An 11,334-nucleotide genomic window follows, 5' to 3' on the forward strand; every position below is an offset into this window, starting at 1 on the left:
AAGAAAAGATTATTAATGAAGTAAAATTGCTCAAACATGTTGTGTCAAGCAGGTTAGCCCCGGTGGTTCACCGGGTAGAGCGAATACCATGAAGGTCTTGTCCTTGATGCAGCTACCAAGGTTTGAAAAATGCTTGGGGAAAATAACATGTGGGTTACATTAGTTCCAATAGAAAAGTGACATTAACAAGGATTTTTTTTTCTGTTGGGCCAAACAGGCAGACTCTCAGATATGTTGTTCATGTGAACAATGGGGACGCGTGAATGCGTTTTGAAACCATCCGCTATCTCGAAAGGTCACAGAATTAGTAGGTTAGTGTTTTCCCCATTCACTTATATTGCCTTATGGAAGCACCTTTCACCCTCTGTAAAAAGCCAAGGAAAAGGTTTTTCGGTCCGAGTTCGAGATATGTTGTAGCACCAACAACCTTCTCTTTGGGCTATAAGTTTGGAGCTTCAGCCTCTTAAGATGGCAGAGCGACACCGTTGAACGCTTCCCAAAGGTCAATAGGTCAAGGAAGGCCTTCCAAAACGAGACCAGTACCCAATCTGGAAGTCAAACCAAACAGTCTGCTTTTGGAAGCACCTTTCAGCCTCTCTAAAAGACTAACGAAAAGCCGTTTCTTTCTGTGCTTGAGATATGGTGTTGCAACAACAGCCATCTATTTTGGGTATAGGTTTGGTGCTTCAGTCTATTAAGATGGCTGCGTGGCAAAGCTTAAGGCTTCCAAAAGGCCTATGGGCTTCCAAAAAGGGACCAGTACCCAATCTGGAAGTCAAACCAAACAGTCTGCTTTTGGAAGCACCTTTCAGCCTCTCTAAAAGACCAACGAAAAGCTGTTTCTTTCTGAGCTTGAGATATGGTGTTGCATCAACAGCCATCTATTTTGGGTATAGGTTTGGTGCTTCAGTCTATTAAGATGGCCGCGTGGCAAAGCTTAAGGCTTCCAAAAGGCCTATGGGCTTCCAAAAAGAGACCAGTACCCAATCTGGAAGTGACTACCATTCCACAATTAAATGACAGAAATGCCCCAAAATAAGACACTGGGCTATTTAAGGGATGGCGAACAGGCCTCAATTGTCAAATTTAACATTTTGTTTCGTGTAGTGTTCCAAATTTGATTTCTATATCAAGAAATAGTGCTTTCTATTAATGAAGACATGTGCTGGAAAGAGCTCATTCAGACCTTTCCAAAACACTTGGCCTCATTCCTGCAGGCCTTTATTTCACAAAGTTATAAGGGTTCAAAGTTGACCTTTCGGGGGAGGGGTTAGGGTGACCATTGGCGACCCCGAGGTCCTAGAGGGCTGAGATTTGGAGTGGAGGTCCCAGTCAGACCCTGTGAATAGCCCGTCGAGTCTCGGGGCGGTGACACCTTCCTGTCTCATATTTGTTTTTTCGCCCAATGCTGATTGAGAAGCCCTTGGGGGTTACACTTCTGAGGAGATCTGAGTCGAAAAAGAGATCATAGCAAGGAATTTTTTTTCTGTTGTGTCAAATGGGCCGTCTGTCGGATATGTCGTTCATGGGAACAATGGGGACGCGTGAATGCGTTTTGAAACCATCCGCTATCTCGAAAGGTCACAAACTTTGTAGGTTAGGGTTTCCCCAACCTCCCCCATTCACTTATATTGCCTTATGGAAGCACCTTTCACCCTCTGTAAAAAGCCAAGGAAAAGGTTTTTCTGCCCGAGCTTGAGGTATGTTGTAGCACCAACAAGCTTCTCTTTGGGCTATAAGTTTGGAGCTTCAGCCTCTTAAGATGGCAGAGCGGCTCCATTGAACGCTTCGCAAAGAGGTTAGGGTTTTCCCCAACCACTTATATTGCCTTATGGAAGCACCTTTCACCCTCTGTAAAAAGCCAAGGAAAAGGTTTTTCGGTCCGAGCTTGAGGTATGTTGTAGCACCAACAAACTTCTCTTTGGGCTATAAGTTTGGAGCTTCAGCCTCTTAAGATGGCAGAGTGACACCGTTGAACGCTTCCCAAAGGTCAATAGGTCAAGGAAGGCCTTCCAAAACGAGACCAGTACCCAATCTGGAAGTCAAACCAAACAGTCTGCTTTTGGAAGCACCTTTCAGCCTCTGTAAAAGACCAACGAAAAGCTGTTTCTTTCTGAGCTTGATATATGGTGTTGCATCAACAGCCATCTATTTTGGGTATAGGTTTGGTGCTTCAGTCTGTCAAGATGGCCGCGTGGCAAAGCTTAAGGCTTCCAAAAGGCATATGGGCTTCCAAAAAGAGACCAGTACCCAATCTGGAAGTCAAACCAAACAGTCTGCTTTTGGAAGCACCTTTCAGCCTCTCTAAAAGACCAACGAAAAGCTGTTTCTTTCTGAGCTTGATATATGTTGTTGCATCAACAGCCATCTATCTTGGGTATAGGTTTGGTGCTTCAGTCTATTAAGATGGCCGCGTGGCAAAGCTTAAGGCTTCCAAAAGGCCTATGGGCTTCCAAAAAGAGACCAGTACCCAATCTGGAAGTCAAACCAAACAGTCTGCTTTTGGAAGCACCTTTCAACCTCTCTAAAAGACCAACGAAAAGCTGTTTCTTTCTGAGCTTGATATATGTTGTTGCATCAACAGCCATCTATTTTGGGTATAGGTTTGGTGCTTCAGTCTATTAAGATGGCCGCGTGGCAAAGCTTAAGGCTTCCAAAAGGCCTATGGGCTTCCAAAAAGAGACCAGTACTCAATCTGGAAGTGACTACCATTACAAAATGAAACGACAGAAATGCCCCAAAAGAAGACACTGGGCTATATAAGGGATGGCGAACAGGCCTCAATTGTCAAATTTAACATTTTGTTTCATAAAGTGTTCCAAATTTTATTTCTATATCAAGAAATAGTGCTTTCTATTAATGAAGACATGTGCTGGAAAGAGCTCATTAAGACCTTTCCAAAACACTTGGCCTCATTCCTGTAGGCCTTTATTTCACAAAGTTATAAGGGTTCAAAGTTGACCTTTCGGGGGAGGGGTTAGGGTGACCATTGGCGACCCCGAGGTCCTAGAGGGCTGAGATTCGGAGTGGAGATCCCAGTCAGACCCTGTGAATAGCCCGTCGAGTCTCGGGGCGGTGACACCTTCCTGTCTCATATTTGTTTTTTCGCCCAATGCTGATCGAGAAGCCCTTGGGGGTTACAATTCTGAGTAGATCTGAGTCGAAAAAGAGACCTTAGCAAGGAATTTTTTTTCTGTTGTGTCAAATGGGCCGTCTGTCGGATATGTCGTTCATGGGAACAATGGGGACGCGTGAATGCGTTTTGAAACCATCCGCTATCTCGAAAGGTCACAAACTTTGTAGGTTAGGGTTTCCCCAACCTCCCCCATTCACTTATATTGCCTTATGGAAGCACCTTTCACCCTCTGTAAAAAGCCAAGGAAAAGGTTTTTCTGTCCGAGCTTGAGGTATGTTGTAGCACCAACAAGCTTCTCTTTGGGCTATAAGTTTGGAGCTTCAGCCTCTTAAGATGGCAGAGCGGCTCCATTGAACGCTTCGCAAAGAGGTTAGGGTTTTCCCCAACCACTTATATTGCCTTATGGAAGCACCTTTCACCCTCTGTAAAAAGCCAAGGAAAAGGTTTTTCGGTCCGAGTTCGAGATATGTTGTAGCACCAACGACCTTCTCTTTGGGCTATACGTTTGGAGCTTCAGCCTCTTAAGATGGCAGAGCGACACCGTTGAACGCTTCCCAAAGGTCAATAGGTCAAGGAAGGCCTTCCAAAACGAGATCAGTACCCAATCTGGAAGTCAAACCAAACAGTCTGCTTTTGGAAGCACCTTTCAGCCTCTCTAAAAGACCAACGAAAAGCTGTTTCTTTCTGAGCTTGATATATGTTGTTGCATCAACAGCCATCTAATTTGGGTATAGGTTTGGTGCTTCAGTCTATTAAGATGGCCGCGTGGCAAAGCTAAAGGCTTCCAAAAGGCCTATGGGCTTCCAAAAAGAGACCAGTACCCAATCTGGAAGTCAAACCAAACAGTCTGCTTTTGGAAGCACCTTTCAGCCTCTCTAAAAGACCAACGAAAAGATGTTTCTTTCTGAGCTTGATATATGTTGTTGCATCAACAGCCATCTATTTTGGGTATAGGTTTGGTGCTTCAGTCTATTAAGATGGCTGCGTGGCAAAGCTTAAGGCTTCCAAAAGGCCTATGGGCTTCCAAAAAGAGACCAGTACCCAATCTGGAAGTGAATACCATTCCACAATGAAACGACAGAAATGCCCCAAAATAAGACACTGGGCTATTTAAGGGATGGCGAACAGGCCTCAATTGTCAAATTTAACATTTCGTTTCGTAAAGTGTTCCAAATTTGATTTCTATATCAAGAAATAGTGCTTTCTATTAATGAAGACATGTGCTGGAAAGAGCTCATTAAGACCTTTCCAAAACACTTGGCCTCATTCCTGTAGGCCTTTATTTCACAAAGTTATAAGGGTTCAAAGTTGACCTTTCGGGGGAGGGGTTAGGGTGACCTTTGGCGACCCCGAGGTCCTAGAGGGCTGAGATTCGGAGTGGAGGTCCCAGTCAGACCCTGTGAATAGCCCGTCGAGTCTCGGGGCGGTGACACCTTCCTGTCTCATATTTGTTTTTTCGCCCAATGCTGATTGAGAAGCCCTTGGGGGTTACACTTCTGTGTAGATCTGAGTCGAAAAAGAGACCTTAGCAAGGATTTTTTTTTCTGTTGTGTCAAATGGGCCGTCTGTCGGATATGTCGTTCATGGGAACAATGGGGACGCGTGAATGCGTTTTGAATCCATCCGCTATCTCGAAAGGTCACAAACTTTGTAGGTTAGGGTTTCCCCAACCTCCCCCATTTACTTATATTGCCTTATGGAAGCACCTTTCACCCTCTGTAAAAAGCCAAGGAAAAGGTTTTTCTGCCCGAGCTTGAGGTATGTTGTAGCACCAACAAGCTTCTCTTTGGGCTATACGTTTGGAGCTTCAGCCTCTTAAGATGGCAGAGCGGCTCCATTGAACGCTTCGCAAAGAGGTTAGGGTTTTCCCCAACCGCTTACATTGACTTATGGAAGCACCTTTCACCCTCTGTAAAAAGCCAAGGAAAAGGTTTTTCTGCCCGAGCTTGAGGTATGTTGTAGCACCAACAAGCTTCTCTTTGGGCTATAAGTTTGGAGCTTCAGCCTCTTAAGATGGCAGAGCGGCTCCATTGAACGCTTCGCAAAGAGGTTAGGGTTTTCCCCAACCGCTTACATTGACTTATGGAAGCACCTTTCACCCTCTGTAAAAAGCCAAGGAAAAGGTTTTTCTGTCCGAGCTTGAGGTATGTTGTAGCACCAACAACCTTCTCTTTGAGCTAAAAGTTTGGAGCTTCAGCCTCTTAAGATGGCAGAGCGACACCGTTGAACGCTTCCCAAAGGTCAATAGGTCAAGGAAGGCCTTCCAAAAAGAGTACAGTACCCAATCTGGAAGTGTCTACCGTTCCACAATGAAAAGACAGAAATGCCCCAAAACAATACTCTAGGCTATTTTAGGGATGGTGAACGCGTGTGCAGAGGAAATGGCTCCTTTTCAGAACTCAGTCATGGTTTATCCCCGCTTCCAAAATGGAGTTGTACCGAATCTGGAAGTGACTACCATTCCACAATGAAACAACAGAAATGCCCCAAAATAAGACACTGGGCTATTTAAGGGCTGGGGAACACGCCTGAATAGTCAAATTTAACATTTCGTTTCACAAAGTGTTCCAAATTTGATTTCTATATCAAGAAATAGTGCTTTCTATTGATGATGACATGTGCTGGAAAGAGTTCATTCAGACCTTTCCAAAACATTTGGCCTCATTCCTGTAAGCCTTTATTTCACAAAGTTATAAGGGTTCAAAGTTGACCTTTCGGGGGAGGGGAAAAAGGAAAAAAAGGCTCCTTTTCAGAACTCAGTCATGGTTTATCCTCGCTTCCAAAAAGAGTACAGTACCCATTCTGGAAGTCAAACCAAACAGGGATTTTTTTTTCTTCTGTTGGGTCAAACAGGCAGACTCTCAGATATGTTGTTCATGGGAACAATGGGGACGCGTGAATGCGTTTTGAAACCATCCGCTATCTCGAAAGGTCACAAAATTAGTGGGTTATTGTTTCCCCCATTCACTTATATTGCCTTTTGGAAGCACCTTTCACCCTCTGTAAAAAGCCAAGGAAAAGGTTTTTCAGTCCGAGCTTGAGGTATGTTGTAGCACCAACAAGTTTCTCTTTGGGCCATACGTTTGGAGCTTCAGCGTCTTAAGATGGCAGAGTGGCACCATTGAACGCTTCCCAAAGGGATGGAGAGGTACCGAATCTGGAAGTGACTACCATTCCACAATGAAACAACAGAAATGCCCCAAAATAAGACACTGGGCTATTTAAGGGATGGGGAACACGCCTGAATAGTCAAATTTAACATTTCGTTTCACAAAGTGTTCCAAATTTGATTTCTATATCAAGAAATAGTGCTTTCTATTGATGATGACATGTGCTGGAAAGAGCTCATTCAGACCTTTCCAAAACACTTGGCCTCATTCCTGTAGGCCTTTATTTCACAAAGTTATAAGGGTTCAAAGTTGACCTTTCGGGGGAGGGGAAAGAGGAAAAAAAGGCTCCTTTTCAGAACTCAGTCATGGTTTATCCTCGCTTCCAAAAAGAGTACAGTACCCATTCTGGAAGTCAAACCAAACAGGGATTTTTTTTTCTTCTGTTGGGTCAAACAGGCAGACTCTCAGATATGTTGTTCATGGGAACAATGGGGACGCGTGAATGCGTTTTGAAACCATCCGCTATCTCGAAAGGTCACAAAATTAGTGGGTTATTGTTTCCCCCATTCACTTATATTGCCTTTTGGAAGCACCTTTCACCCTCTGTAAAAAGCCAAGGAAAATGTTTTTCAGTCCGAGCTTGAGGTATGTTGTATTACCAACAAGCTTCTCTTTGGGCTATACGTTTGGAGCTTCAGCGTCTTAAGATGGCAGAGTGGCACCATTGAACGCTTCCCAAAGGGATGGAGAGGTACCGAATCTGGAAGTGACTACCATTCCACAATGAAACAACAGAAATGCCCCAAAATAAGACACTGGGCTATTTAAGGGATGGGGAACACGCCTGAATAGTCAAATTTAACATTTCGTTTCACAAAGTGTTCCAAATTTGATTTCTATATCAATAAATAGTGCTTTCTATTGATGATGACATGTGCTGGAAAGAGCTCATTCAGACCTTTCCAAAACACTTGGCCTCATTCCTGTAGGCCTTTATTTCACAAAGTTACAAGGTTCAAAGTTGACCTTTCGGGGGAGGGGAAAGAGGGAAAAGGCTCCTTTTCAGAACTCAGTCATGGTTATCCCCGCTTCCCAAGTGGAGGGGTACCGAATCTGGAAGTGACTACCATTCCACAATAAAACAACAGAAATGCCCCAAAATAAGACACTGGGCTATTTAAGGGATGGCGAACAAATCCTGCAGAGTCCAATTTAACATTTAGTTTCACAAAGTGTTCCAAATTTGATTTCTATATCAAGAAATAGTGCTTTCTATTGATGATGACATGTGCTGGAAAGAGCTCATTCAGACCTTTCCAAAACACTTGGCCTCATTCCTGTAGGCCTTTCTTTCACAAAGTTACAAGGTTCAAAGGAGACCTTTCAGGGGAGGGGTTAGGGTGAGTGAACGCGTCTGCAGAGGAAATGGCTCCTTTTTGGGACTCAGTCTTGGTTTATCCCCACTTCCAAAAGGAGAGGGGTACCAAATCTGGAAGTGGCGTTTATAGTTGAACGCCCTTTTCCATACAACCATATTGAATGATATATATATATATATATATATATATATATATATATATATATGCATAAACACACACACGATAGGAGATACTATATGTAGGGCTACTGATTCAAAATAACGTTCTTAAATGAAATAAGTGTAAACACCTCTATCAAATAAGCCTATGTCCGTTGATTTGCTTTTCATTTATCACCCATCAAAGGAATAAAGACGATGAGACTAAGAGACATTTGTGACATTTTTAATTAGTAACAATTATGTTCTCATTAATCTCAACACATATTATACATAGAATACACATGAAACCCTGTAGATGTTGGTGTGTTTGTCACAATGTATTGATTTTCACAAATTATAAATACGTTTAGTTTGTTCGTTTACTAAAGACTTAGTCTCACCATTCAACATGTGTCGATTTGGAAGTTGGAAGTCGGAAGTTGGATTTTGTTGTCATTGTCACCTTTGAACATATGTAGATTTGGAAGTTGGATTTTTATCACTGTCGCCATTGAACATATGTCGATTTGGAAGTTGGAAGTTGTAAGTTGGATTTTTTTGTCAGAGTCCACCATTGAACATATATAGATTTGGAAGTGGGAACTTCATTTCCCACCTGAGTCAACACCTACAATAAACCCTGCTCCTCCGCCCGCTGGTCCAGTGGGCGGTGAGTCAAAGTCATACCTGGGTGTTGCAAGCAGTGCTCAACTAATTGTTTTTCTTTCTTTCTATCTTTCTTTTTCTTTATCTAACCTTACTTTCCACTACAGCACTCACTGCATTGTCTGCAAGAAATGCATTCTCTAGTTTCAGATGTAATTATTCATAACACTATCCCCAGCCAAGGCCTTGATGGAAGCTGTTCATGTTCATTTTAGTGTTACAGGTCGATTAAACTGCCGAGTTTGCAACAAGGTGGTCTTCTCCCGCCTGGACAAACACCTGGCGGACCTCCACCAACTTCCTCCAGATGTGAGTTAACTCAATTTGTTGAATGCCCTCTTCCATACAATCATATTGATTGATATATATACGATATGAGATACTATATGTAGGGATACTGATTCACAATAATTTTCGTAAATGAAATAAGTGTAAACACCTCTTTAACATAAGCCTATGTCTGTTGATTTGCCACCTGCTGCACAGCGAGACCCTCCCTGTGATGAGGACCTCAACACTGGGACCCCGCCCACACCCACGTCACCCGCTTCACAGCGAGACCCTCCCAGTGATGAGGACATGGCCTCCATGGAGCTGGAGGAATCCGACTCAGAGGAACCTGAAGTGGGGCGCCCACTGAAACGTCGAGGGATGAAGAGGAAGCTATCGTTTTCTGGGGCGGTGGTGGAAAAAAGCGGGGTTATTACAGGCCCAAAGCCGCCCGCCACAAAGTTTCAAAGACAAAGGAAGATGGTGGTTGTTCTGATAGATATAACTTGCGTTAAATTGTTGTTATGTTGATTGGTTCCATTGTTTTTATGTTCTATTATTGATATGTTTAAATGTTCCATTGTCACGGTATTAATAAATAAATGTTTGATTGTTGCCCGTCTTATCGTCTTGTTTACTGATTAAGTGACATTTTTAGTTAGGAAAAGTAATGGTCAAATAAATCTCAACACATATTATACATAGAATATACTTAAAACCCTGTAGATGTTGGTGTGTTTGTCACCATGTTTTGATTTTGACAAATTATAAATACTATTAGTTTATTTATAATTTGTTTATAGTTTAGTTTATTTGTTTGTTAAATACTTAGTGTCACCATTCAACATGTGTAGATTTGGAAGTCGGAATTGGGAAGGTTCCAACTTCCAAATCCACACATGTTCAATGGTCACACTTCCAACTTCCAAATCTACATATATTCAATGGTGACACTGACAGATTCCAACTTCCAACTTCCAAATCCACACATATTCAATGGTCACACTTCCAACTTCCAACTTCCAAATCTACATATGTTCAATGGTGCCACTGACAGATTCCAACTTCCAACTTCCAAATCCACGCATGTTCAATGGTCACACTTCCAACTTCCAACTTCCAAATCTACATATATTCAATGGTGACACTGACAGATTCCAACTTCCAACTTCCAAATCCACACATATTCAATGGTCACACTTCCAACTTCCAACTTCCAAATCTACATATGTTCAATGGTGCCACTGACAGATTCCAACTTCCAACTTCCAAATCCACGCATGTTCAATGGTCACACTTCCAACTTCCAAATCTACATATGTTCAATGGTGACACTCTGACAAAAATTCCAAATTGGGCAGTGTAAGGTCTGGCTGGATCTGGGTGACACTGACAGATTCCAACTTCTACACCCACACACACCGAACATGTAGCACACACGCACACACGCACACGTATTTGTCCACATACGCGCACACACACACACACACCCACACACACACAGACACACACACACACACACACACACACACACACACACAGACACACACACACACATACACACACGCATATATATAAAACAATATAAAACATTTAAGAAGGAATGCAAATGAGGCATTATCAATTATAATACAAACATAATTAAAACACATAATTAAAACACATACAAGCTTCGGGTCCAATGTTTCCAGAAGCAGGATGAGTATATCTTGTGTCACTCTGAGAGTTGTTAATTATGTTTGTTTTTCGCACAGTCGGCCTCATAGGTGTTGTCGTCCCTCCTCCAAGCTTGGGGGGAGATGGGCCTCCCCGGGTCCCCAAGCTTGACGGACATCCGTTCAGCCGTGGCCACATACTTGAGTATCAAAAACACGTGATAAGGAATTGGTCAATTTGGTGCATTTTGCTTCCGTTACGCACATTCGATGCAAAGACATTCTTGTTTGTAATTGCCCCTCTTTTTCTTTGTTTGTAGAACTTCGAGACCAACCACTCAGAGGTCCGCAGGAGTCTGAGTGAATTCATGTGCCACGACGTCCACACGCAGGAGCGCTTTTATGCGCTCCAAAAGACATTACCACGGGCCAAGCAGATGAGGGACCTCTTCGTCTGCTTGGCACAGCAGGAGCCTTCATCTGATTCCTCCTCCTCACCCGCTCCTGCTGCTGCTGGCTCCTCCTCCCCCGATCCTGCTGCTGCTGGCTCCTCCTCCCCCGCTCCTGCTGGCTCCTCCTCCAGTCGTGCTGGCTCCATGAGGACGAGGCTAAGGCCCTCTGTGGCCCAATTTTTGGCCAGAAAGGTGAAGGAGAGAGTGGGGATTTCTCCCCGAAAGAGCAGGAGGAGGGCAGTCATTATCCTGAAAAAACTAACCGTTGAGTAGTTCAGTTCAGTTCTATATATTTATTATTCGTGTTGTGTTTCAGTTCTATATATTTATTCATGTTATGTTCAAGTTCTTAATATTTATTCATGTTCTGTGTTTTAGTTATATATATTTATTCATGTTGTGTTTTAGTTATATATATTTATTCATGTTCCGTGTTAGAAACGTTTCAATAAAAAAAACATTTGGAAACTGGTCGTTGTTTGTCAATTTTTATGGGGTCAGAACAGTCTCATCAATAATGAATGCA

General features: G+C 42.9%; 1 protein-coding gene across 1 annotated transcript; it reads left to right on the forward strand.

Annotated features, from left to right (window-relative positions):
- The first annotated feature begins 8,442 nt into the window (after nucleotides 1-8,442).
- On the forward strand, nucleotides 8,443-11,077 carry LOC115557343 (uncharacterized). The gene is made up of 4 exons (XM_030375103.1): nucleotides 8,443-8,740; nucleotides 8,918-9,184; nucleotides 10,677-10,817; nucleotides 10,940-11,077. Exons 1-4 carry the CDS (start codon nucleotides 8,621-8,623, stop codon nucleotides 11,075-11,077), a joined length of 666 nt encoding a protein of 221 aa, XP_030230963.1. The 5' UTR covers nucleotides 8,443-8,620.
- Nucleotides 11,078-11,334: the final 257 nt, after the last annotated feature.

Source organism: Gadus morhua, chromosome 2, assembly GCF_902167405.1.
Source record: "Gadus morhua chromosome 2, gadMor3.0, whole genome shotgun sequence".
Lineage (NCBI taxonomy): Eukaryota > Metazoa > Chordata > Actinopteri > Gadiformes > Gadidae > Gadus > Gadus morhua.

Bases quoted from the DNA above. Each gene is read 5' to 3' on its own strand.
- LOC115557343 (XM_030375103.1), top strand. From the start codon at position 8,621: ATGGAAGCTGTTCATGTTCATTTTAGTGTTACAGGTCGATTAAACTGC. The intron at 8,741-8,917 runs GTGAGTTAACTC...CCTGCTGCACAG, and splicing joins TCCACCAACTTCCTCCAGAT to CGAGACCCTCCCTGTGATGA. The intron at 9,185-10,676 runs GTGGTTGTTCTG...CTTTGTTTGTAG, and splicing joins TTCAAAGACAAAGGAAGATG to AACTTCGAGACCAACCACTC.